Source organism: Prunus dulcis, chromosome 4 (genome assembly GCF_902201215.1).
Source record: "Prunus dulcis chromosome 4, ALMONDv2, whole genome shotgun sequence".
Taxonomy (NCBI): domain Eukaryota; kingdom Viridiplantae; phylum Streptophyta; class Magnoliopsida; order Rosales; family Rosaceae; genus Prunus; species Prunus dulcis.
This window is the reverse complement of record NC_047653.1, coordinates 11,014,384-11,042,354: the sequence shown is the minus strand read 5'-3', so window position 1 is coordinate 11,042,354 and position 27,971 is coordinate 11,014,384. Positions and strand designations below refer to the sequence as shown.

Genomic DNA, 27,971 nt, shown 5'->3' with positions numbered 1-27,971 from the left:
CTTACTTACGTTATTACTGTGGGGACTATTGTAAAAATGGAGGAAAACATGAAAAGGTAATATAAAATATATAGCGTCTACACGATAATAACATCCAGACGTCCGCATATGAGAAAATGAAAGAACATTTTTGTTAGTATGTACGTATAAAGAAAGAAAATAATTCAAATCCTTATTTTTTTACACTAATACAAATTTCGGAACTTTGTGTCCTGTATAAAAATTAAATATATTTCGAATGATTTGATACGTGATGAAGTCAATTAAGTAGCATATCATCACATTAAGTAGGAAGAGAATATTAACTAGCCCAAAAGTCATACGAAACAAGAGCAGGGGTGGAGTTGTGTGCATGCCCAAGAATGGGTGTATTTCCTATAGTCACCATCCTCTATCTCGATCACATATGAGACGGGTGACATTCTTGGTACAAGTTTTTTAAGGTGACTTTACCAGCACTCATGTCTCCTTCTTTTTTCCTTCCCCCAAGAAAATACTAGTCATGCATGTGTCATGGATCTTAGTGTTGGAAGTAACATTACAACATTCCTCTTACCCGGGAAGCTTTTCCTTGTTTTCTTCTAATCGTGGATTTAATGCTTTCCTTAAAGTCTGTTGATGTTGTTGAGTTTTTTTTCTTCTCATATTTTGTATTTAAAAAGAGAAGCCAAACGAAGTCTCGCATAGTGGAAAAGAGCCTTCGTTTGTAGATAAGTGGTCTCAAGTTCGAGTTCTCATAGCACCTTGATAGTGCGTGTGAAAATACCCTGTCCCCTCCTAACTTTGGCAAATAAAGAGAAACAAAGAAGAAGGATTAACTGAGCCAGCAAGAGATATAAGCCCAAATCCGGCCCATCTCTTGACCCGGAAGCCAACCCAAGTCACCAAACAACGACATGCCGTTGGGGTCCTCGCACCGCGCCTTGATAAACGACCGTCGGCTTCATTACTCAAAATTCAAATTCAAAACCCCCAACCCCCACTTTTCCCTCGCTCTCTCTCTCTCTCTCTCTCTCTCTCTCTCTCTTTTTCAGAGTGCAGCAATGTCCACCAACGCCACCACCCCAAACGCCTTCTTCACTACACCGACCAAAACCCCATTGGGAAAATCTCACTCTCGAAAGCACCCCCACCCAAGTTCCATTGCAGAAAACGACATGTCGTCGTCTTCGTTGGTCTCCCTCTCCAACTCCAAGTCCCGGTTCGAGGCCTACAATCGCCTCCAAGCGGCCACGGTGGCCTTCGGAGAGAAGCTCCCAATCCCGGAGATCGTAGCCCTAGGAGGGCAATCGGACGGCAAGAGCTCGCTCCTCGAAGCACTCCTCGGCTTTCGCTTCAATGTCCGCGAAGTCGAGATGGGCACTCGCAGACCTCTCATTCTCCAAATGGTCCACGACGCCACCGCTCTCGAGCCACGCTGCCGATTCCAGGTCTTCGTTCTTCTAACCCATTCTTGGTTTTTTCATTGCTCTGCATTTTGTTGTTTTTGGGTGTTCATCATTCGTTTAGGGTTTTTTTAGTGGTTCTGTTTGGTTGCTGAGGAATGTTGATGGTGATGATGATGATACTTTGAGTTTTAAGTGTACTTGTTTTATGTGGACTTATAAGGTTTTGAACATTTGGAAGTATATTGCAACAAAAAAAGCGTACATGTGGAATTGTGTGCTTGTGTGTAATGAACTTTGTTTTGTTTCTGAAAATTGGGGAAATGAATTATGTTGAAAGATTTGATTTTTCTTATGGTCCTTGTGATATTAGGAACATAGAATACTAACCCAATTACTTCAAAACAGAACAAAAGTGTTCAACATGGTCTAGGGATTGAGTTTTAGGGTGTTAATTTTCTCTGTTAATAAACTAATCAACACCAACACTGGGGAGGATGGTTTCTGAATGAATTTGTTTTGTTCATTTTTATTCTTTTCGGTTGTAATCTAGCAAAGAACAGAGAGAAATGGAAAATGGAAAAAGAAGCGTCTTGAATTATCTGTTGTGTTGGTTTCAAAGGAAAATGGAAACTCAACTCGGTGTTTTTCTAAGGAACACTTGACATATTACGAGTTTCTTACTATTGCGACTAAAACCTTGAAGTCTGGTTATTATAGTGATGTTTAAACTTTTTTGTAGTGCCTTGGTCTTCCTTTAATTAGATTTTTAATGTGCTAAATGGTTTAATTACACAACACATTGATCTTAAAGAGTATTTGAAACAGGAGGAGGATTCTGAAGAATATGGAAGCCCAGTTGTTTTGCCATCTGCCATTGCAGATATTATTAAGTCCCGAACTGAGACGCTTTTGAAGAAAACTAAAAGTGCAGTTTCTTCAAAGCCTATTGTTATGAGAGCAGAATATGCACACTGCCCAAACCTCACCATTATAGATACTCCAGGCTTTGTTCTTAAGGTGGGTTTTAGGCTTCAAATACTGCAACTTATGTGCGTCTATTTTGGTTTGTGTTAAGGATTTGAATATTGTTCACAGGCGAAGAAAGGAGAGCCTGAGAGAACGCCTGAAGAAATTCTTTCTATGGTGAAATCACTAGCTAGTCCTCCACATCGTATCCTCCTGTTTCTTCAACAGAGTAGTGTGGAGTGGTGTTCATCTTTGTGGTTGGACGCTATTCGGGATATTGATCCAACTTTTAGACGGACAATTATTGTGGTCTCCAAGTTTGATAATCGTTTAAAGGTATGATAGTTGTTTAGAATCTTTAATAAGCACATTTATGTTATGGTTAATAATGTTACTGAAAATTGGAATATGTGAGTGAAAAGCCTTTTTTTCATGTTGCAATGTTAATTGGCTCTGTTGAAGTAGATTCTATGTTGTTTGAATATTCATTTTGATTATAAGAATTCAATATATGCAGGAGTTTAGTGACCGGTGGGAAGTGGACCGGTATTTGAGTGCAAGTGGTTATCTTGGCGATAACACTCACCCATTCTTTGTTGCACTGCCAAAGGATAGGAATACAATTTCAAATGACGAATTCCGCAGGCAGATATCTCAAGTAGACTCTGAAGTTCTCCATCATCTGCGTGACGGTGTTAAGGGAGGCTTTGATGAAGAAAAGTTCAGACCGTATATTGGATTTAGCTGTTTGAGAGAATATTTAGAATCTGAACTTCAGAAAAGGTATAAAGAAGCCGCACCAGCAACTCTTGCTTTGCTTGAGCAGCGATGCAGTGATGTCACCTCTGAACTAGACAAGATGGACTCAAAAATACAGGCCACCTCTGATGTTTCTCAGCTTAGGAGATCTGCAATGTTGTACGCAGCTTCTATAAGCAATCATGTGGTGAGCAATCTCTATGAAATGTTTTTCAAGTTATAATACAGGCATAATCTTTACTTGAATTTAAGTTTGGTTAACGTGTTTTCCCTTGTTACGTAAATTTTTTAATTGTGTTTCTATTTCCCATTTCTTAATTGTGTTGGTTATTTATGGCAATCCACTGTGAGAATGTGAAGGTAAAGAATCCCACATTGGAAAGTTGAGAAACCTAGTAAGGGCTTATAAGGAGTTGGGTTACTCCCCCCATTGCCAATTGGTTTTGGGGTGGAACCTCAACTTCTTTCATGGTATCAGAGCGGGTTGCCCATGTGTGAAAGTCCAATGGCCACACGTGCTCCACGTCGCCCAAAATGTGTTGTCCACGTGTTAGGCTTGAAAATTCGCCACACGTGCGGGGGCGTGTGAGAATGTGAAGGTAAAGAGTCCCACATTGGAAAGTTGAGAAACCTAGCAAAGGCTTATAAGGAGTTGGGTTACTCCCCCCATTGCCAATTGGTTTTGGGGTGGAACCTCAACTTCCTTCATCCACAATGCTTATTTTATGCAAGTTCTTACAATTTTTTTTAACTATTCACTAATGCACGCTACTTCTTTAATGTGAATGCCACAAGTCTTCAGGTAAAAAAATAATTTGCGTACCAAAAAAACTGACAGAAATATAATAAATTGTGTACTCCCATTCTATTCACAAATGTCATCAACTTTTATTCATTTTCTACCATAATATTATTTCATTCTAAGCTTCTGAAATATTTGGAGCTTTAGAAGTATAATTTGATTGAATTCCCTCGTATTTTTAAATGTCGAAGGCAACTTTGATTGATGGAGCAGCAGACCCTGCCCCTGAGCAATGGGGGAAAACAACTTTTGAGGAGCAGTCAGAAAGTGGTATTGGGGGATGGCCTGGCGTCACAGCAGATATAATGCCTCCCAATGCTACTCTTCGACTTTATGGAGGAGCTGCTTTTGAAAGGGTGATGCACGAATTTCACTGTGCTGCATATTCAATTAAATGCCCTCCAGTGTCCAGGGAGAAGGTATATATGTACTGCTAGAGCAATGGAGCCAGTAAATTCTGATTTTTATGATTTGTGGAGAGGCAAGTTCTTACATCTTCCTTCTGACAGGTGGCAAATATACTACTTGCCCATGCTAGCCGAGGTGGGGGTAGAGGAGTAACAGAGGCAGCTGCAGAGATTGCACGTGCTGCTGCCCGATCATGGCTTGCTCCTCTTCTTGACACTGCTTGTGATCGGCTTGCTTTTGTTTTGGGAAATCTCTTTGATCTTGCTCTAGAACGAACTCGCAACCGTGAGTTAGAATGTAAGAAGCTATCTATCCTATTCACGCATTTTTTTTCTTCCCATTTTACATGTTAGTTTTCTTCCGTTTAATATTAACCCCAAAGAGCTGTGAGCCAGCATCGGTTGAGTTGAATTTCTTGTCCTTCGTTAGAGTGTGTTTTTAAACGGTTTCTCTTTCCCTTTTAGCTTACGGTACTTTAGTAAGTTCAAATGTTTTACCTTCAGAAACTGAAATGTGCATCAGCAGGTGGGAGAATGATACCACTGTAGAACTATTTAAGAAATTTCATCTTTTTTGGACTTAAATGTTCACTGTATTTTAGGCTTTCCCTTTTAGCTTACGGTACTTTAGTAAGTTCAAATGTTTTACCTTCAGAAACTGAAATGTGACTTAAATGTTCACTGTATTTTAGGCTTTCCCTTTTAGCTTACGGTACTTTAGTAAGTTCAAATGTTTTACCTTCAGAAACTGAAATGTGCATCAGCAGGTGGGAGAATGATACCACTGTAGAACTATTTAAGAAATTTCATCTTTTTTGGACTTAAATGTTCACTGTGTTTTAGGCTTCCTGCATTAACACAATTTAATCGTTATGCTTCTTTTTCCCCCTGATTTCTTTTTTATGTAATCTCCAACTTATGATAAAAACGATGTACGTCTATATTTTTTTGGGGCTTGTAGTTTTCAATTCTGATAATAAAACCTTTGCGGTGCTTGTTCACTGTATAGGTGGGAGGAAATCAGAAAATATGGATGGATATATTGGTTTTCATGCTGCTCTTAGGCAGGCGTACACTCGCTTTATAAAGGATCTTGGTAAACAGTGCAAGCAACTCGTTAGGCACCATCTTGATTCAGTTACAAGTCCATACTCATTGGTTTGCTACGAGAATGACTGTCAAGGAGGTTTCGGCTCCAGTGCATCCTCTTCTTTCAAATTCAACCAGTCTTCTGTCAATTCATTTTTACTTGAGTTATCCGATGCCACGATGAAAGATCAAGAGAATATACCTCCAGAAAAGAATGCACAGCAAACAACTCCAGGAAAAGCTGCAGAGGCTAGAGATGCTCTTCGAGAAAGCCAAATTACTGTGCCTGAGACTCCATCCCCTGATCATCCATGTGCTGGTGGTGCAAATAAGGATCTTGGAAATGGCATTGACATGGGAGGAAGAAAGCGCCTGTCAAGAATGACAGGCAATAGCAGAAATCCTGACAATACAAGTGCACAAAATGGTGGTTCCTTTTTTTTTGGAAATGCTGATGGCCTTTTAAGATCAGGCTCGGCTTATACAGAAATATGTTCATCAGCTGCACAGCATTTTGCACGGATACGTGAAGTTCTTGTTGAGAGAAATGTGGCATCGGCTTTGAATTCTGGATTCCTAACCCCTTGGTGAGTTTCCTTATCCTGTTCTGATTTTAAGCTTAACTTACACCTTCACAAGCTCAGAAACACTCTGTCTGTGTCACCCCTGTGCCATGATAAGGACCATTTTGTGGTGTGATGAGACAGTTTAGAATAATTATTGCAACTTTTTTTACAGTCAATTGTTAGTTTCACTTTTGTTGTCTTACTGGCAGCCTTAAAGTTTGATGGATGTGATACTAGTTTAAGAACACTTTCTTAAAATTGCACGTACAGGTCTAAATTATACTTTCTGATCTCACCAAAGTCCTTGGCTCCCTATTTCTGTCGTTCATACTTGGCTTTTTTCTCACACAGAATCTTCAAAATGCCTTCCAATTCAAATACTTAAATGCTTCAGAACCCTACTCCAAACACTACTGAGTCATTTTTCTTTTAATTAATTTCCACATGCATTTTGCCTAGATATCAAATCATATCGTCTCCCAGGCTCCATAATAACCATAATTCTGATTTTTTTTTTTTTTTTTTTCCGTCTCATGCAGTCGGGATCGGCTTGTTCTGGCAATTGGTTTGGATTTGTTTGCCGTGAATGACGAGAGATTCATGGACATGTTCATCGTACCGGGTGCCATCGATGTACTGCAGAATGAGCGGCAATCGCTTCAAAAGCGTCAAAAGATACTCCAATCTTGTTTGAATGAGTTTAAAAGTGTTGCCCGCGCACTTTGATGGTATAAATGTAAGGCCATGTTTTTCATTTGGCTGTAGCTGTAAGATGGTAACACTCTTTAATTTTGTGTATATAGACTACGCTTTTGCTTTTTCTTCATTATTATTAAATTTTCATTGAGCGATGAAGTTCTTTCTCCATCCCCATTAATGTGTTCGGCTAAGCGTAAAGACCATGTTATTCAGTGTCTTCAGAGCATAAATTTTAAAAACAAACCAGAACAAAAGTTTTTTTTGAATTTGTTTTTAGAATTCTAGGATTGCATTCATAATTCAATCGAAAAAGTCACTAGTCACTAGTCACAAAGGGCTAATATAAATTAGCCACAAAGGGCTATAATAATAACAGAGCAATCTAACATCAAAATTAAGACAAAGAATACAAAAAGCATCATGTATTTTTTTGAAACCGTTGCTAGGGCTAAGTTTCACATGTATATTTTTTATTTTGACATAGTTTTTTTTATAATCAAGGATGCTTTATTATATGGGACTAATTAGGATATTTATTTCTTTATGTGGGACTTCAAACTTGCATACTTCTTTATGTGAGAAACTACCAAGAAGCCACAAGATGATAGTCTCAGCCAATGGACTATATAGGTTTAATATTTTCTTTTCTAAAAGCTACCTAAGTACAGCCTAGTGTAGTCCACTAGATAGTTCCACCTGTGATCAAAATTAAAACAATCTAGTGCGCCTCTACAAATGATCACGCAGAATTGAAGTTACAAACCCTAAAATTATGGTTCTCATCTCATGATTTTTGAAACCCTCTCAATCCTAATACTAATTTTTGTTTTTAATTTCTGTGAGCTGAATTGTTTTGGTGCATGCAATCCTTATTTGAATAATAGATTTCTTATATCCCATATGAATTATGTGGGAAGAAGAAAAGGAATTCAATCTTTTTCAAAGTAGTAATGATAATTTTACAATTGTTGTGGCGCATGCAGAATCATTTTCTTCTCCCCCAATCATTCATAGACTGGGTATTTGGTGGTTTGAATTTTTGAAATGAGTCTGTGGAGCAGAAGTTGGGTTTTTCTTCCTCTATATATATAAATAAATAAAAACTAGGCATAATTATTATACAATTTGACCTTTGATGAGAGAAAATAGAAGAAAGCATTAAAAAGTAAAGGGTAGACAGCAGCAGCAATAATAATCTATGTGCACTCAATGGAACTTTTCTTTATGAAGCAGTGAAGTGACACAGGATGAAGATATGTGAGTGGTCCCCACAGCCCAACCTTTCCATGTTCCATCCCCAAATGCCCCTAATTCCAGGGACCTAATCCGACAAGATAAATTTGCTTCTCACTTTAAATTTACTATAACGACATTATTGCAGCTTGTAATTACTGCTCACCATCCCCTCCTCACTCAACCTTCATTGCAGCTTGTAATTGCTGCTCGACATCCCAACATTATTGAGGTGAAAATTTATCCCATTAAATTTTTACCCCACTTTCGCAGTGTTTTATTGAATGGTTAAAGTAAATGGAAGTTCTTGTTCCTTTTATTTGATGTCCCGTCAAATGGTCTCATATATTATAAATTAAGATTTATCTATTCGGTCTCATGTGTTATGTTACATATTATAAAAAAATTGAATGGTTAAAGTAAATGGAAATATTTGTTCCTTTCATTCGATCACTCGTCAAATGGTCTGATATGTTATGTTAAATATTATAAATTAAGAATTCGCAATTAGATAAGATTTTATCTGTTCAAATTGTACGACAAGAAAAAATTAATCATATTCTATGTAAATGGGATAATAATAGGGTTTTGATTGGGCAGCTTTTTTTGACAGATTGAAATTCTTCTTAGCAGACATACAAGACAAATACAACTTGCTGTGGTCAGCAAAATATCAATACGTTATCTCAAAGCATTTTGGTTATAATTTTGACTTGGTTCATATGAGAGTGACTCTTTTTCCTTTCCTACTTGCTTTCCAACTAGGACTAGTTGTATTTTCTGAAATAATTCATCTCTCTTACGAAATAGGTTGATCAAATTACACATGGTATTAAAGAATTTAGTTTCAGTTACATTAATCTATGTACAAGTTTTAGCAGTTCTCTGATCTCTTGGACTACAGGGGTTCAAGAAATTTGTGGTCACTCACCGTTGAATGTAAATTCGACGGTTCACTCACTCTTGCACTCCTTTAAAAAAAAAAATTTGAACCATTGAATTTACATCCAACGATAGGGACCACAAATCCCTTAGACTCCTGTGATTCAAAAGATCGGAATTGCAAGTTTTAGTCCCACCACGAGATATGGACTGAAGGGCCTAAAGTTTTGCCCATTCCCAAACGTAATAAACATGGGGACTTCAAAAAAAATTAAAAATTAATGGTAAATTATGGCTCTTCTAAGAGGTGTTCAAATTTATTTTTGGGGTCATGAAACATATACCGAAACACAAATAAGTTTTTCTCCGCTTATAATATTACACGTGAATTAATAACATCACGTGATGTTAATAACATTGAAAATTACATTTTTTTTTTTTTATGAGAGAGCCCGAAAATTTAATTTTTCCTGAAATAAAATTATTTTGTATACGTGCTTAAAGAACAGCAAATAAAATACCAACTTGAGGAAGAAGATGTGGGTCATGCAATTTTGACTCAGAAAACAATGCTTTGCATATCGACGCATCTCTCTCTTTCCCTCGAGTTAATTAAAGAACAAAAGATTCCCAAGTCAAGGTCTTCCTTTCCTCACTCACTTCTTAAACAACGAAAAAAATGTTCAAGTCCAACCAAAACACTCACCCACCAAGACACTTTCTGCGTGCTTTCTTCAACACATTTCTATCCCCTTCATTCTCCTCTCTAGTTTCTACATTGCGGCCTAACTTGTTTGTATCCATCCATCCTTTATAATCAACCAAATTGATTATGCTATGGCTTTCTTTTTCAAACTCTTATTTTCAGATCTTTAGTCCTTTTACGTACGTCAAAAAGCACACAGTAATAGTATTATCTTATCGCATTATCTGTTATGCTATGTTGTTAAATTACAATTAAAATAATCAAACGCGTTAAACTTTATTTGAACGTATCGAACCAAATGCCCTAACAAGTGACATTAATTGTAATATAATTACTTATATTTAGCATCCATAGGACGTCCACTTCATATAGCTATATATATATATGAATAAAAGTTACTTTTTACTAGTCATGTTGGTAATTACTTCAAACAAGTAGGCAACCAGCCGAAAGAGGTTTGTTTGGGTCTTGCTTAATTTGTACTACTATATTCTCTATTATAGTCGACATGTTGACTTGCCTCACCTATCTTTGCGACATATCAAAGGAACTTTAAAAGGAATGACAAGTATAATATTCATAATAATATTAATATTGGTGCTTCAAAAAATAAATAATAACATCAGAAATTAAATTTTCATTCTATTTATTTACTCTTTTTTTCCAAGCAATTATTAGACTATAATAGGAGGTGGCTTTGCCTTCTCACAAAACCCTTTTGGCCAATCCTACATTAAATCCTTTTATCCATGTTATTGGAGAAAAGAAAAAAAAAAAGAAAAAGAAAACGATGCACCACTTGGTTGTAATGGCTAATTACAGTGAGAATATTAATAAAATATTTTTATAAAAAAGAATATGATACTTTGGTTGTTTCTTGAAACTAGTTAGATATGAATTACTTAGCGTCAGTTTGGCATTGTTGTTTTGTGAAAATAATCGCTGTCATATTTGCTGTGAGAGAAAGCAGTTTAGCGTTTGGTAAATTTTTGTTAAAAGTATTGTTGATACTAATTCCCGCATAATCATTAAACCTAGCGCCTCTTCAAAACTGATTCCCACATAATGAGAAAATGAAAGCAACTCATTAGCTGTTTTCCCTTAAAACTTTTTCTGATAACAATTTTTAACAATAAGTGATTTTCTCATAGTTTACCAAACAGACTGGGATTCCCAAATTTTTTAAAAAATCACTTATCACCCCAAATAAGTAATGTCAAACGGACACTATCTAGGATTAATGTTCTAGATTAATTTATCATTTTAAGGACCCTGAAATTTATAAATTAAAAAAAAAAAAAAGTTAAAATATGAGAAAGTTTGTTATGTAATTTTGGCTTATTTTTCAAGAAGAAATCAAATACAATTGTCATATATTGGATAAATGATCATCCAATATTGAGAATATTAAATAGAATATATTTTTAAACTACGTTTTCTCTGGAAGATAATATCGGTGCAAATACATAAATATTCGAGTTGATGATTACTGGGTAGATGTAGATGGGTTGATAAATAATTTCTTAAGCATCATTTTCATATTAAAGTGTAGAAAAACAAGATTTTCCGCAAAACAACAGGCTAAGGTCAAAATTTTGGGGGAAAAAAATAAAACAAAAAAAGCTTAAATAAATAAATATAAAGCATGGTGCAAGAACAACCTAATATTTAATTCCCTTTGACCGTCTCCAATTCAAACCAATCCAATGTCGACAAATTCTCAGTCTAAACTCATTCTCATGCACTCTCATCTCGCAAGATCCCCACAGCCTCATCTCTCATGCAATTTTTTAGGGTTTAAAAAAATAAATTTGGGATTAAAATAGTGGCCGGTTTGTAAATTTTTTTAAAAAAAAAAAAAAACATGTGCCTAACATTAATATGGACCGGCTGTGACGGTGAGAGGTAACAAGAGTGCCAAGGTTGGGTTGGCGGACCCCACAAAGTCAGCAAAATCAAGCCTATATGATTCCTCAACAAAATAAAAAATAAATAAAAAGTTGTCACCTTTCACGGCATAAGAAGTACCAAAAAATGCCACCTAATATTCACATAGTTTATGCACTTGGTTAAGCCGGCCGACCTAAGCATGTCTTAAGAATTAATTATTGCGTAAAGCTTTTCTAAACCTATGTGCTTTGCAGTTAGAATAGTGATATTAGGGTTACCACCAATGTAAATTAAGCACATAATCCACATCATGGAAAAAATTATTGCTGTGAAAATGTGGGGAGGAGGACCACTAGAAAACTAATCTTTTCTGTTTTCTTTCTTAATTAGCACTTGAACCCATTACTTTACAGCTCTACTTGTTGAACTTTTATAGTGAATTAGAATAAGTAGGTTAAGTATGGTCAAGAAAATAAACCAAATGTTAGGATTATTAGTCATCAAAATGCGCTATTAGTCGTCGATTAATGTGAGTTTAACAATGGACTTATCACGTCTTAATCGCTGGTTGAGAATCATTTGCACGTCTGTGAAAAATTGACAAAAAAACAAAACTTAGATAATAAAATGCAAGCTCACAACTACTGTTAACTTGTATATACCAAAGTAAAATTAGGTATTTGCAAAAAAATATTTTTATGTGTATACCTAATTATAGAGGATAATCTTTAGTGGTTTTTATGTTTTTTTTCTTTCGGGTTGTAACTTTTGTAGTCGTGTTGAGATTCATGTCTTGTACACGTCTTTGATGTATTGTTGAATTTTTTTAAAAATAATAAATACCATTGTTTGATGCAAAATAAACACACACACACACACAAAAAAAAGTCTTTTTTCTTTAATGAATACAGTATTCTTTTAATCCTTCTCTTGATTTAGGATAAATCCTCTCCTGATCTCAATGAACAGGGTTCATGAACCCTTCCTCCCATATAATGAGGAGGGGGTCCATCTCCCTTCTATTTTCAACATGAACTTCTTTATTTTGTCTTTTCTTCCGTAGATTCCCTTTTGCATTGATGAGCCTGTTGACATTGGGATATATAAAGTAAATGAAATGAAGCCATTAAAAATAAAAAAAGAGGAAGAAGAAGAAGAAAAAGAAAACCATGGTCATGCAATAATAACTGGAGTGCCTGTTATGCAGCGAAAGGTCACTCAATCCACATCGTTGGTATTTGCTCATTGGCAACCATCCCTTCATGACCTACTTGACAATTAACTCCATCATTTTGCCACTAAGAACCTTCCAATTTTCTTTATTTATATAAATAAATAATTAAATTTTGCCTAAACTTTCAAGTTAATTGAGTTTCTAGTTTAGTGAAAAATGTTCTTTACTTGCAGACAAGTAGTCTTAGGTTTGAACTCTCATGACATCATAATACTGTGTGAGAAATCTCCTTATAGTTTAGATTATTGCCTGTACTAAAAAAAAAAGAAAAATGAAGGAAATTTTTTTATGGCTTTTTTTCATTCAAAAAATACAAAAGGAAAAATTCTAAATCCCATAATTAACTTACTCCAATTAATTTTTTTTTTTTGGGTACCTATTCAATGTATTTGTCTCTTATTATAGAATATCTAATTTCGGACACATACAACCTTGAACTTTCCCATGTCCTACTCCTTGAATTATTTATTTATTAGTATATACTTAAGAAAAAAATCGTACAAGTTAAGCTAATAAGTTGAATGTTTAAACGGTTAGATTAATGGCAAAAAGGAAAGACTACTAGTCCACATTCCAAACAAAACAACAATGATTGTAATTATGAATATTATTATTATTTTCTTATTGGGAGCTGAATATTTGTATATAATGGATTTTTGGTCCCTCCACTTTTGTTGCTCTTCCCTCCCGTCCCCGGTAAGAAGAATTCGATTCTTTTTCCTTTTATTACTTTGCTATATTTTAACTGAAAACTAAATAAGAACCACAAGCTAATGTGGGTAGGGAACAACATACTAGGAATTGGATTGGATAAAGAAAATTAGAATATAACCATTACTCCTTATCGTGGAAACGAACTGATTCATGTACCAAGAGTTACATAAAATACTCATAACCTTTGGGTTAATGGTATATTATAAGATTAATTAACTAGATAATCTATGGATATTTTTATATGTTGGAAACTTGGAATCTTACTTTCAACATCACAAATGAGATGCTGAGGTAATTAAAAATGTTGCGAGCATGTAGTCTTAAAGTTGTGCCTTTTACACGGAAGTGAAAACCTAAACAAACAAACAAACAAAAAAAAAGAAAGAAAAAAAGAAAGAAAAGGAACTCTAGTTTTTTTTTTCTTTCAAACCCGATGATATTTCTTTTATTAAAATTGAAGATCTCTCTAATTCAAAAAATTTCTTCCTGATTAATCTCTGTATGTGTAATGACAAATGGCTAAATAAGAAAATTATTTGTTAAATGCCTTATCATTTGAAGACCTAATTTCCCTATATCCAATTGTTTAAAATATTTTACTCTTATTTATCTCCAAATTTATGTACGTTTTTCAGAGGGAAAAAATTATAAACGATAACAACGAAAGTGTATTTGTTTATTTGTATGGGTTTTCATGTAAAAGCTTTTATTTATTTGATGTCAATCCAAAGACAGTTAGAAGTTGATGATGAGACTTTTTCTTGGTAGGAGGAGAGTGCAAAACAAACGTTTTATGGAGCGTGATGAAGCAATTACTGTAATGTAATATGTATGGGTGAGATCAAATGTTTCTATCATCTCCAATCCCATCACATTCTCATTGAGCGCGCACATACACACACACACAACAAGACACAAAACACAACACAAGAGTCTCTCTCTGCAGTCAGCCAGGGCAGGGCTCTGAAGTCAATGCCTCTCTCTCTCTCTCTCTCTCTCTCTCTCATTAAAATAAAATCTCATCACAAAATTCAGAGACATACATAGATGTCTTTGATGATAAAGGTTTTTGCCATTGGTGGCGCACACATGCTCATGTCCTCCCTCAAATTCCCATTCCAACCAATCACCTTTTCCACCCCCTTTATAAATCCCAAAAACAGTTGGGCCATTTTTCTCTCTGCCCAATCAACTCCCTCCATTCCAATCCAACGCCACTATCCCCAACACAACAAAAAAAGAAAAAGAAAAAGAAAAAAGCAAAGAAAACAATTTCAACAAAGCTTGGAGGGACCAAGGTATATAGTTAGATTGGAGGAAAAATAAAAATTTAAGAGTCAGTCAGTCCCCCAAAACTGCAGAGAGAGGAAAACATCTTTAGTCCAACTAGAGAGAGAGAGAGAGAAAGAAGAGGCACAACCACAAGATAACAAAACATTGCTAATAAGCAACAACCCTATTTTTCTTTTCTTTTCTCATTTCAAAGCCAAAGCCAAAAGCCTTGTTTTTCACTCTTCCATCCAAATTCCAACTCTCAAAGTTGCAAAGCAAAAACCCATCATAAAGCAAGCTCTCTCTCTCTGTTTCTTTCAGAGGCAGAGTGGTTGTGGAGGTGGTGGTGAGAGGTGACAAAAAACCCACCAATGGAATTCACCTCAAGGCCTCAAGAAATTAGAGAGAAGCAACCATATTCATATTCTCCCATAAACTCCCCCAGAAGCAATGGCACCAACACAAACACAAAGACAAACACAAACAGCAGTGTCTGCAGCAGCAACACCAACAACAACAACAGCAACAACAACAATAGCTCAGGGGTTCAAATCCCCACAACCCCAAAGCTCACAACTCCCAGATCTGACCCCAATCCCTACCCAACAACCTTTGTCCAAGCAGACACCACAAACTTCAAACATGTTGTCCAAATGCTCACAGGCTCCTCTGAAACTGTAAGCCACCAATCTTCCCCCAAACCAACCACAACCCATCATCACCATCATCCTCACAGCCATCAAGATCCAACCGTTTTACCCTCCTCCAACAAAAGCTTCAACATCCCACCAATCAAAACAGCCCCTCCCAAAAAGCAAGGCTTCAAGCTTTATGAGAGGAGGAGCACCAATCTCAAAAACACCCTCATGATCAACACCTTGATGCCCAATTTTCCCCATCAAGCATCTGGGTTCTCGCCACGTCATCAGGAGATCCTGTCCCCGAGCTTGCTGGACTTCCCTTCCCTCACTCTCAGCCCAGTGACCCCGTTAAACGACGACCCGTTTGACAAGTCCTCTTCGTCGCCTTCTTTGGGGAATTCTTCATCGGAGGAAGACAGAGCAATTGCAGAGAAGGGGTTTTACTTGCACCCATCTCCGAGAACGACGACAACTCCCAGAGACCCTGAGCCCAGGCTTTTGCCTTTGTTTCCAGTCACTTCGCCTAGAGTTTCTGGGTCTTCTTCTTGATCATGAGGAAGAGAGAGAGAGAGATGTGTAGTATTATTACTGTGAGTGATTTTGATTACAAGGATCATCAGAAGATTAATGGGTTTTGGATGATTTTCAATGACAGGTACAGATCTTTGTTTTAATTGTACAATTTGATATCTCTTCCATAAAATGGTAAAAGGCAGCAGCTTTGTTTAACCTCCTCCTCCTTCTCATTCTTCGTTATTTATTTTTTATTTTGCATTTTTATGGCTATTTTTTTTTTTAAATTAGTTATTTTCTATAGCACCAATGGAAGCTTGAAAATCAATTTTCCATGGAATCTGGGTGCACATATGAATGGGAATATGATTATCATTTTACCAACTTGCATATCAGTTTGACATTTCCTCCAAGAGAAATGCATTTTCTTTTTCTTTTTAAGTTTTGTTTTAATGTTATGAATGTGTGTGTGTGTGTGGGTGTGGTGAGAGAGGACTTTTCAAAAGATGAGGGTGTGTTATGAAGTGTTTACTGATAATTACCAGATTGATTAAGAATTTAATTGAGTTGAGTATATCTGAGAGTGGGATTCAATTTGTTGAAGGGTTTTTAATTAGGATCCCTCGTTGAGCAGAAAAACTTGTATGAAACGGGAATAACACTGTTTTGTCATCCCGACCAATCACATACTACGACGAAAAAGTTATCACGTGCGGCACCGCGTCCCCATTTGATGTAAATGTTTCTTCCCATTGAGAAGGGAGAGAGGGAGGACCACATTTCTCATTCACCAAGGCCATATATGAAACTTCCACCTACTCATAAAATCATATGGTCTTCTTCTGTCAGCTGTTGTTGCAAATTGTTGAGCTAATGCAATAGTATTCTACTGCAGGTGTTAACTTTCAATGCAGTATGGTATATATGATGTTCTGGTGGAATTGCCATTGATCTGAAATTCAAATGATGTCATTTCATTTCATTTTATTTTATTGAGAAATAGCAATATTGGCAATTAGTCACTTTCTAGTTTCTACTACGACTAGTCCTCTTCTTATGTGTAGACCAGGGTCCATGGGTACTTTGGTCTTTTTATTTTTTTTTCCCCCCCTACCAGGAGAGACTTTTGGGGAGAGGGAAGCATGATTTATGAAGCCCTATATTATTGGTTATGTTGACAGAAAAAGTACAAAAATTGTCAGATGCAAATTTTATTTTCATTTTTTGGATCACTGCCTTTTTAGTATGATAGTCTTTTTCGACCTAAGATTTTCAGAATCCTATCCCAGTTCCAGCTGTGTAAAGTTTCAGAATTTCACTTGGGGAATTCATAGGTTATGGGGTATGGGATGATATCTACCTATCGATGTATTCAATGGAGAAATCTTTTTTTTTTGTTTTTTTGTTTTTTTTCCGGAGAAGCTTGCTATTGCTTGCACGACTTATACGGATTTACCATGTCATTTATGGATCAACACAATAAAAGCCAAATATATCCGACTCTTGATTTTATTTCAAATGTTTTGTTTGAGGATTGTAATAGGGAATTTTTACGGGTATGATTCTAGGGGGACGGGGGTGCTTTATCGGAGGCTAGGTTCCTTCTCCTGCTTGCGATTGAGAGGGTAGGCTACATAGTTAGGCGACGACCAATAATGCTCATTTGGTGTAAAGATACTCGCCTAATCCTTTAAGACATAGTTTGATTTTGTGCTTGTTTCATTCCTGATCATTAATAGAAATACTATCGTCTTTGTGTAAAAAAATACATAGCAGCCATTAATTACACATTTCATTAATCAATCATCCTAATGAATAATAGACAACAATCGATCTACAAAATAAGTTCCACAATTATTACACGTATCCAGAGTTTATCTCAAAACATCATACAAGGCTTTTCTTGTTACTTAAAAATGTGACGGTTCCTTGGTAGTACTTTAGATATGAAGAGCTCAACTTTCATGTCAAAATGTCAATCTACATGAAAAGAAAAGTCTTGCACTTTTTTATAGTTAGGGTTTTCCGTTTATGTACAAGCTTACCTTGTGCTGAGATATAAAGACTTGCGGACCAGAAGGAACTCATCCAAACATTCCTTCTCTTTTTTTCTTCATTTGAGTTTTATTGTGATGTAGACTCTTTTGACTTGGAGAACAACAACTTTCTCAATGTGTGGACGCAAGAAAGAAAAAGAAGAAACAAAAGGTGGGGCTTTTGTTATGACAGTGAGAAGGAAAGGAGAAAATAGAGTACAATTGAATTAACAAAGCTGCAGAGAAAATGTGAAGACTTTTTCTTTTCCTATTTAAACACTCATTCTGTCATTGTGTGTGTATCTGGTCTGGTCTGGTCTGGTCTGGACATAGGGTACGTTGAACTGAAAAACCGCCAGGATCTTTTTGCAGTTTGATGCAAACTAGATTGTCTTTTTTGTACCAGTTTTAGCTTGACAAGGCTTGTTGCTTTTATTGGGATGTTCAACCAGTCTTGGATTTTATTACAAATTGGAAATCTTGATATTCATCAAGGAAACTTATGCATTTCTTAATATTTCCGGGGGGGTGTTTTACCCCCAAAATATTTTTTTAAAAAAATTAAAAAAACTTAGGTGGGTAATGGGAATTTGGAGACATGACAAGCCTCAAGAAGAGGAAATCAAATTATTTTTTGAAAAGTAAAAACCCGTAAAATCTCTGACACTGATTAAAGAGAGATTCTGTCCTAAATTATTGGGACCATGTTGGGGGCAACTTCAATAAAATTCTTTCATTATAGGACTAGTTGGTAGCTGTAAATGTGCAAGCCAGATAATAAACCTAGTTAAGGATTTATGTGCTTTTATTAGAGTGGTCAACTGCTTAGACAACCACAGAAGTAGTCTTTTCCCAACTAGAGCTACATACGATACGACTATAACTGCTTACACAGCTACGAAAGTAGCGTCTTTTACCAAGCAATTTAAACTGAAAACAAAACAAAATAAAAATCCAGGAAACACGGTGATGCATTTTTTTTATTTTTTTTTAGTACAAGCGATAGTCTAAACTAACGGAGAGAGGAATTTCTCATACAAACACAACTAAGATGTCAGGGGGTTCGAACATGAGACCTCTTGTCTACAAGTCAAGGCCCTATATATGACTATTTTTTGACAACCTGGAAAAGTTGTATATTTTATTCATGGCAATATATATTTCATGTTATATGATTACAAAGCACACATTCAGATTTCCGAGAAAGAATTGACTGTTTTGAACCCATGATTTTCTGGAAGAGGTCCATTCCCTGGTCGGATAGATACAATAACTTCCAATCCTGAAACACAAAAAAAGTATCTTAGCATCAATCTCAACACAAAAACTGAATAACAATTGTTCATCTTTCCTTCTCTTTTTCAGTTTTTGTTATGTTGGAGCATTATTGAACTAGCAAGGATAGAAAACTGTGTAGCTACTATGGTTATCAATCTTCTGTCAAAGGTCTCCATGAAAAAATAAAGGGCATTAAGATATTTCGATTATAGTGATCTTCTGGTGGTTCTCATATCTTCAGAACAATAAATTATTTATTTATCCTTCTAAAGTACATAAGGATTGTAATGTTGAAACAGTGCCATTGCTAGACCTTTTAGCATGATTAAGTGTATGATGCCATGCCCTTTGCAAGCACTCATATCCCCATTCTAAGGATGACAAGGTCCACATAGGCACTATCCAGAACTCTTGCAAGCACCTACCGATTTCCCAGCCACTAATAATAACAGAAACTGGTGGTAGGGAAGGTCCTAGCCCAATCTGTGGTAGGGGAGAGGTTCCTAGTGCGGATTGCCAATACACAAAGGGAGAAAATCCTACAGGTTTATACACCATTGTCTAACAATAAGTGGTCACGTGCTAGTCACATGACCGGGTTGTTGATAGGATGGTTTATACACCTGATTACATTTAATATTTTCTCTAGAGGGGTGGGGTAAAACAGGCAACTCATTACCTGCTTCCTTTGCAGCTACAGCTTCTTGAAAGACATCTGTCACAAATAAAACCTGTGATGGCTTATCAACTCCAACTGATTGTACAATTTCAGCATAACTGCTACTTTCCCTTTTGTTCCTGAGAGAGAGAGAGAGAGAGAGAGAGAGAGAGAGAGAGAGAGAGAGAGAGATTTTAGCTACGTTGAAATGAATTAGGAAGCTGGAAGTAGATATACATTCATGTTAAGTAAAAATATTTTTTAAAAGAAGAAAAAGATTCTGAGTTTTAAACGTACCCCACTGTGGTGTCGAAAAATCCAGACAAATATTCTCTTAGGTCCCCATAGTTTGAGTTGCCAAATACAAGTCTCTGTGCCAACCTGCTACCACTAGAGTATATGTACACCTGCCGCACAAAATGTCAACAATTAAGGTATGTCTTCAAGAAATGAAACATCAACTTCATCAAGGAATTCAATCTAATCTAATTTGTCTAGTTAGTGTATGTACCAAAGAAACTGGAAACATGCCCATGAACTAAAACTTGACCATCCTCAGAGATTGCAATTTATATGCGAAGAAAAATGAAAATAGGATCATTACCTTTATGCCAGAATCATGCCATTTCTTAAGAGCTTCTGGTACATCCTCAAAAACTACTCCCTCTAATTCCTTCTTTTCATATCCAGTTCTCCAGATATGCCCCTGCATAGCCGGAAGTCAGTTATATCCCATGATACGCAACATAGCAAGAAAATTCCTTATAAGTAAAAAAAAATTTCTTACTTGCAACTGTTTCAAGGCAGTGATCTTCCGATCAGCTTTTATCATCGATTCAACATTAGCAACCAAAGCTGCAATAACCCCCTCTTTCCCTACATCATCCAAGGGGATGGGAACAGAACCAACAACACCTTTTTCCAGGTCATCTTGAACCTATAATAAAGATATAAAACTTTCAATTATCATTTCAAAGTGTCGAGCTTACTTCTGTGAATTTGATATGTGCATGCCAAATTTAACTCTTTAAATAAAACATTAAATTGCTAGCCTGAGTCCAGAGTAGTCAAAGATTTCCCGTTTTAACTTCTAGCAGGGATAGAAAGATAAAACTTTGGTTTTCTCTCTTCAAAATTAATTATATTTGCACTCTTATAGAAAAAAGTAATTGTATTCATAGCACAAGTCAAACTCAAAGGGACTACTTTAATTCTAAAGCAATGCTATTACCATGAAATTTTCAATGACCTACTGTGGCAGCATCCTAGTGTATTCACACACCATGTGGTGCACTACTGACCCAGAATTAACAGCTGCAAACTAATGTGGTTATATACAGGTGTACAGTCAACAATACAGCACTCCTGAACAAAAATCTTACCTGGGAGCGCAACAACTTTATGTCATCTTGAGTTTCTGCAGTGTCATATGTTGCAGACAAATGCCTCCCAACATTATTGCGGGCGTATGGAAAGAGAACATCAGTCACAAACGATATGGGAGTAGTAGTTCCCTCAATGTCAAGAACAATGCAACGCTACAGAAAAACACAAAATACATAAAGAACAGGAAAAAGACATTAGTTTTATATGAGAATCTTGAAAATGCTACTTATCAAATTTCTCAACCAAAAGGCAATATCTGCATTCAAACACAAAAACATATAAAGAAGCAGAAAAGGTGAGGTTTCTAAGTAAACGAAATTAGACAAGAACCCAGAGATATAAACAATTAAACTCACTTGTGCCGGGTCAGATTTATTATCTGAAGCTGCAGTCCCAGCATTCACAGATATGTTTCTGTGAATACCACTTCCTAAAACTCCTTTGACATTTTGTATAGGACCATGGATTGGAGTAGACGGGTCCAAACCCAACTGGTTAAGTTTGATAGCAGCATCAAAGAGATAGTGATAACATTCAGCCTGAAACAAAGAAACAAAGAAATATATATATATATATATATATATATATCAGAATTGAGTAGAAAGCATTAAAATGAACCTTTAAGCCACTAAGAGAATAAGAGGCTCCATAGTTTTAGATCAAAACTTTAGACATCAATATATATATTGGTAGAAACTAGAAAGCTTAGTACGCTACATATTTGCAATTTTTCCTTTTCTTTTTTCCCATTCTCCCTTTTTGGTTCTTTTGGCAAAATCTATCCATGCTTGAAGAGGACACTGCCTGTTGTAGCTTCAGCTTTATCACCAAGCTTAAGATGCAATTGAGATTCATAAAATTGCTGCTTGTTGCGACATTATAACAACATTCATATGAACAGAAACATAAACTTGCAACTTTCAGTAACCAGCATGCATACACAAGTATGATATAGCACACAAAATGCCCAACCCCTTATGCACAAGTAACTCTTTTACCTTTAATATTTACACTGGTTGCCTAACTAGCAGTTGTAGGCATCACATACTGCAAAATCAACAATTTTTCCCTAAGATACGCACCTGAGTTTTAGCGCTGATCCATGAGTCTCCCCATATATAGATGCCATGATTACGAACAAGCACAGCCGTTGTCTTTGGGTAGGCTTCAATCTATAGAACATGAAAGAAAGCAAATACTCATCCACATAGTAAATCCTAAGTTTAATATTGACATAGCAATCAAGCAAAACTAATAAAATAAAGTGCAACGGGATTAAGTACATAATTGTGCCATGTATGAACCTAAGCGACCATATGTCACTGGGATGAAGTCCATCATAATATTAGTTTATGTTATCAAAAGTTGATAGGATCACTACACCAAAATAAGTTTAAAACTTGAACATACAGCTTTGGCAAGAGACTCTGTCAGCTCATATTCATGGGCAGTGTTCTCTATTATTGGGACCACAAGTTCATCATAATAACCATGCCCTTGGATTCCTTTGATCATCTCCATATGAGTAATCTGCACATTAATATACCACAAGAAAAGAAAGCAAACTATTAAAAGAGACAACCCATAACAGTAGGCAGGAATAATTACACAGAGGAAGAGCTAGACTCACCACAACGAAAGAAAAAAAATGTATATATATGTATTGGCTTTTGAGAGCAAGTAAACAGTCTATCACAACACATTAACTGAGTTATCACTTAGCACTCTAAAATCATGATACCTTTTAGACTTTCACTGCCATTATTCTGCACATGTTCTCCTAAGTTTCTAACTAATATTACAATTCATGAATGCAACATTTTACTAGTAATTTGATATTGTCTCCTGCTTGATGTTCTATTTTCTAATATAACTAGAAATTTATGTGACATTCCTAGTTCCACTCCTCACATTGACTCAGGTTTCATTTTCAAGCTAGAATTACGCTTGAACTACCCAAATTTCTAGAGCCCGTACTCTGCTTTAATCCTCATTCTAATCCTCATTTCTGAGATAAGAAAGAAACCAAATTATATTATTAACATAATATACTAAGGGAAAGTCTATTGTACTTTTATCTGTGGGAAATAAGCAGCTGAAATTCCATCATCTAGAAACTCCTTCAATTGTTTGAAAGCAATAAGATCACATGCAAACCTTACGCTAACAGATGCAGAAACAGTTGCATCAGAAAAATCTTAGCTCACAGCTAATAAATCAATTTTCTTTCTATCTTCTGTTGGCTGCATTTCCTATTGTATTACTACAAAGTTTCATTCTACATACCTCTATTAGAAGCTGGAAAGTTAATTAATTTTCAGAAGATCTTGAAAGAGGGAGTCAATACAATGAAGACAAATCCAACTTTTCGCGCAAAGGGTGGTGAACATAAAAAAAGGGAAAAGAAAGATATAGACAGCAATGAATAAAAACATGAGGTCCCTGTTTTTGTGTGTATTTATTAGCACTTAATATCCTCACTAATGGATACCAGGAATAAAAACTTACTCGGAATTCTTTTGCTAATGGATTGATCATTGTTACAAGACAAGATTCTATCCCATGACTATGAATAACAGCCCCAGCATTACGCATCTCATATGCCTGGAAAACAAGGGAATATATGTCAACCATAACTTCTCAAAAGAGAGGTCAGCCTTACCAAATGGTGAGTATTCATGAACCCCAACATCCACAAATAGGATATGTCATAACATGGAATGAAAAAACACAGAGACACAGGATCAGTGGCTGGCATTACAAGGTTAAACAATGTTTTAGTAAAATTGTATGTTTGAAGCTGTTGAATTGCCTTCAAGAAGCAAAATGGCCTGAAAGATATAGGAAATAGTAGTTCCTCAACATTAGTTTCAACATGTCTCCAAAACTAATAAACGAAAAGAAAACTTATTACTTAGAAAAAAGAGCACTAGCAACCAACATGGAACACTGGAACCAAGATAACCCAATGAACACAGTTTTATATGTAGTAATAGTGAAATAAATAGTGTGGGCAAAGGGAAATAGCTTATAGTAATAGTAGTTCACATGTCACATGTCAGCCACAGCATTTAACTTTCAAACTACGACTTCTTTTGCCTTTTCTTTTACATAAGAAGATCTAGAATTTCAGCCAATGACTAAATTTCAGACTGCTATCCCAATTCACATGATCCAGATGAGTCTTCATGACCGTTTACATCCAAAATCATGTAAGTTCCAAATCACTCTGCATTGTACCTTGTAATTGAGATTCCTTGACATTTTTCTCCGCGAAATCAATCGCCTCTTGGCTATATTCTGATAGGGATCCAATAGTCATAAGCAATCAAAGTCTTCATGAGTGATTATTTTGGTTGCTAATGGAATGTAGGAAAAGATAACGTATAGAAGCTCTTTTTTTTTTTTGGTTCATTATTGAATTTCCTTGGCTATGTTCAATATTTGGAACTACAACCTCCACCTAGTTTAGCAGCTTTAGCTTCCCACAAAGTTAAGGTTTTAAATTTTAATCTATTATCTTCTTGTTCTTAGCAACTATAGATAAGGCAACTGAATATGGGAATAAAATGCTATGGCCACTAAAAAGTTATGAGTTTGCCCAATACCCAACTTACTACAGCACATATACCCAAAAGAATCTCAGAATCTTTTATTATTGTCCTAACCATATAATCAGATATGGGCCCAAATAATAAATTTGCAGAATGGAGCATATTAGCCATTTCAGAGTTTTTAAATATTCTGACTGATAACTGATTTGTCAAAATCAGACAATAGTCATAGTTAACTTTATACCATCCATGTAAGTATAGTGTTTATAAGAAGCACAAAGAACTGATACCTTCATAAAAAGTGGACCACAATCAGAACACTTAGGAGGTTTGTGTGGGTACGGCTTCGGAGATGGAGTAGACAAGATAGACCCATTTGGAGATAACACATACATGTCCTCTGGTAGCATTCTCTCCTTCTGAACGCCTACCACATAACAAACACATGAAAAATTACGCCCAGAAAACCCATAAAAGGACACATATCGAGAATGTACTTACAGTGCAACCATATTCTACAAGAATGGATAAACTCACTTCTCATTCAATGACTACAAAACCAAACCAACAGTGAGCTATTACACTTGTTTTAGCAGAGAATAAACGCCATAAGGCAAAAAAATTTCGCCTTTAAGCTTGAATGATGCATATCCGGAAACAAATAATTAACAAGCACATAACAAAGTATGCTAACAATGAATTTTCATTAATAACAAAGCCCACCAGTGCTTGAACGCCTATATAACATTCCAAACCATATGCAATATTGAGCTCATACGACAAAACAACACAGACGAGCCAAAAAGACTCAACATTCAGCATAAATTAAACATGCCCAGAAAGTAAACAACCAAAAAGAACACCCAAAACACAAACTTTAGCTAATATAACACCTATACAGAAATCAAAAACACAAACAAGCAACACACACAACAAACGGAGCAAAAGCAATGAATACCCAGAAACCAAAAACAGAAAACCCAGAAAAGGAGCTGTAGAAAATTGAGTGAAAAATACCAGAGGGAGACATGACTACGAGTTGTTGGGGCTTAGGAACAGAGTCATCGTGAACTTTGATTGTGATGCTACCACCAGTCCCTGAGACCCATCCAAGATTGTAGAACTGGCGGCACAGGTCTGATATCAGAACCTTGGTGTCGCTCATTGCTCTGCTTTCCAAGTAAGCCTGCGAAGCCGTACCGAGTTTCGCTCCGTTCACTGCCACTGCCGCCATTGCGAGTCTAGAGAGAGAGACAGTGATTGAGGTTCAATACTAGGCTACCTTCAAAGTATCTGAATAAAAAAAACTAACAAAAGAACAAAAAAATATTATGAGAAAGTTCAAAGCTTTATATATGATTGTGTTACCAGCTGGTGAGTGAAATGCCGAATTTGATTGGCCAAAAGACCAAACTTGTGCCAGAGTCTGTTTTGTTACTTTTGTTTTGTAGGTGTGTGACCAAAATTTGCTCCATTCGTCAGCTGATTCTTATGTGAAATTACTTTATTAATATTCTGAAATTGGCTAAAATAGCCCTTTTCACATATTTTATTCTAAAATAACCCTATTGCATTAAGGAGACATTATAGAGATAATAAATAGGAAACTATAAGGACAATAAAGAGAAACTGTACGAGGAAGAAGCTATTGTAGAATAAAAATTGTTAATAAATGCTATTTTAGCACAAACCCCTTAAATATTTTATTTGATTTCTAAACAGAAAAACAAAAGGGGAATTAAAATGGGCAAGACCCAGCTATCCAAAAAAAGAAAAGGCATGAACCACAAGGTGTGGTGTGTTTGACAAACTACCACTTCCAGTTGGCGGACTGATTGGTGCCTAATTGGCAGGGATTCGAAACTAATTAGAAGGTCAAGGGTAAGCCGAACTCCGAACATAGATTAATCTCACTATTCGAGTGTAAGGATATCTCGTAATATATACCACACAAAAAAAGGCATGACTCACGACTTCTTGCCATCTTTGCATCACCACCTGCCTATGTTACCTATGTCCTTATTCAGATTTATGCGTTATATTTTGATATTGTTGTAGATGGGTAATTTAAGCATTTTCATTTTGTTGAGGTGATATATCAAGGATATTATGGTACATTTGGATGAAGTATCTAAAAGTACTTCAATGCCTGGATAAAAAAGATACGTCATCAAATATATCGGGATATCGCCAAAATATTTTAATCTATGCGTGCAAGGCATCTCAAAGCACTTCCGTTTGGGTATTAAAATTTGTATGAAACGGGAATAATACTGTTTTGTTGTTATTCTTCTACTCCCTTCAAACTTGATTTTTTTCTGTTGGTTTTTTATTTGATTTGATTTTATTGTTATTTTAAAGATATGATTTTTTATTAATTTTTTTGGTTTTAATATAAAAATATCATTTTGCCCCTGCATTTAACAGAAAAAGTTAACAAATTTGACGTCAGGACCATTTGTCCAAACAAAACTAAAGTTAAAGGACCACGGGAACCATTTTGAAAATTGAGATACTCAAATGCAAATCAGGTCAAAATTCAATAACTAATAAAACTATTAACCCTTAAAAATAAATAAAAACATTTGTTTATGAGAATCTGTAAGAATAACGTTAAGTGAGGTTGTGGGCTTAATAGGCCTCGTCTGCTAAGAATTTTTTTTGGGCTGTAGCCCCCGAGTTTATCAAACGAAATATTTAGATAACGTTGTAAGGTTTTGGGGGTCTTTATGGATAAATCCTAAAAAATCTACTCTCAAATATGACAAACAATATATTAAATTTATTTATTTCTACCTCACTTTACTAGTAGATTTGGCTCCCTTAATTCTACGGTACGGTGTACTATGGTTGCATCTAGGTTGAAGAACCTGCATCACTTTGCCCTGCTTTTAAATTTGGTCTTTCCTTGTGGTTCGGGTAATCCCACAATTAACAAGCATTCCATTTGGTGTTGATCAAATTCATATATATATAATCTCTCATTAGTCACATGGGGAAGATTTCCTGCAAGGTAGAGCTGCCAAACCCACCTAAGAAGTGGCAATTCATCTCCATCTTGGTAAAACATATATTGCACCCTTTTTCTTCTTCTTCTTCTTGTTATAAATATATTTTTCGGCATTTTTTCTTTATACCAGTGATAATGTTTAAATACTCGATGGACTTACTATTATGATCAACTTGCACTTATGCACATTTTTTTGACATTTTATTTTTTTCATTTGTTGCAATCTTACTTTATTAATTTTATAAAAAAATAAAATATTACTTTATTAATGAACGCAAGGATTGCAGT

At 35.8% G+C, this 27,971-nt stretch overlaps 3 protein-coding genes across 7 annotated transcripts; 2 read left to right on the top strand and 1 right to left on the bottom strand.

Moving 5' to 3' along the window:
* The first annotated feature begins 1,007 nt into the window (after positions 1-1,007).
* Positions 1,008-6,850, top strand: LOC117624480 (dynamin-related protein 5A). The gene is made up of 8 exons (XM_034355765.1): positions 1,008-1,430; positions 2,214-2,405; positions 2,484-2,690; positions 2,872-3,300; positions 4,107-4,334; positions 4,425-4,620; positions 5,332-5,998; positions 6,517-6,850. The coding sequence occupies exons 1-8, from the start codon at positions 1,044-1,046 to the stop codon at positions 6,701-6,703; spliced, it is 2,493 nt and encodes an 830-aa protein (XP_034211656.1). The 5' UTR covers positions 1,008-1,043; the 3' UTR covers positions 6,704-6,850.
* Positions 6,851-14,600: 7,750 nt separating this feature from the next.
* LOC117624479 (VQ motif-containing protein 4) lies at positions 14,601-15,994 on the top strand. Its single transcript, XM_034355763.1, has one exon. It carries the CDS (start codon positions 14,979-14,981, stop codon positions 15,795-15,797), a length of 819 nt encoding a protein of 272 aa, XP_034211654.1. The 5' UTR covers positions 14,601-14,978; the 3' UTR covers positions 15,798-15,994.
* A 2,750-nt stretch (positions 15,995-18,744) lies between these two features.
* Positions 18,745-25,992, bottom strand: LOC117624476 (probable bifunctional methylthioribulose-1-phosphate dehydratase/enolase-phosphatase E1 1). Of its 5 annotated transcripts, XM_034355756.1 has the most exons (13): positions 25,691-25,989; positions 24,964-25,100; positions 24,360-24,419; positions 23,628-23,723; positions 22,530-22,649; positions 22,202-22,291; positions 21,476-21,658; positions 21,116-21,271; positions 20,521-20,670; positions 20,338-20,439; positions 20,031-20,140; positions 19,755-19,873; positions 18,745-19,079 (listed from the first exon to the last, which is right to left on the bottom strand). In XM_034355756.1, exons 1-13 carry the CDS (start codon positions 25,905-25,907, stop codon positions 18,988-18,990), a joined length of 1,632 nt encoding a protein of 543 aa, XP_034211647.1. In that variant the 5' UTR covers positions 25,908-25,989; the 3' UTR covers positions 18,745-18,987. The 5 variants fall into 5 exon arrangements, with proteins under 5 accessions (XP_034211647.1, XP_034211649.1, XP_034211646.1 ...); XM_034355758.1 differs by lacking the exon at positions 24,360-24,419 and having other exon boundaries at positions 25,691-25,988; XM_034355755.1 differs by lacking the exon at positions 18,745-19,079 and having other exon boundaries at positions 19,312-19,873; positions 25,691-25,992.
* Between the last annotated feature and the right edge of the window lie 1,979 nt (positions 25,993-27,971).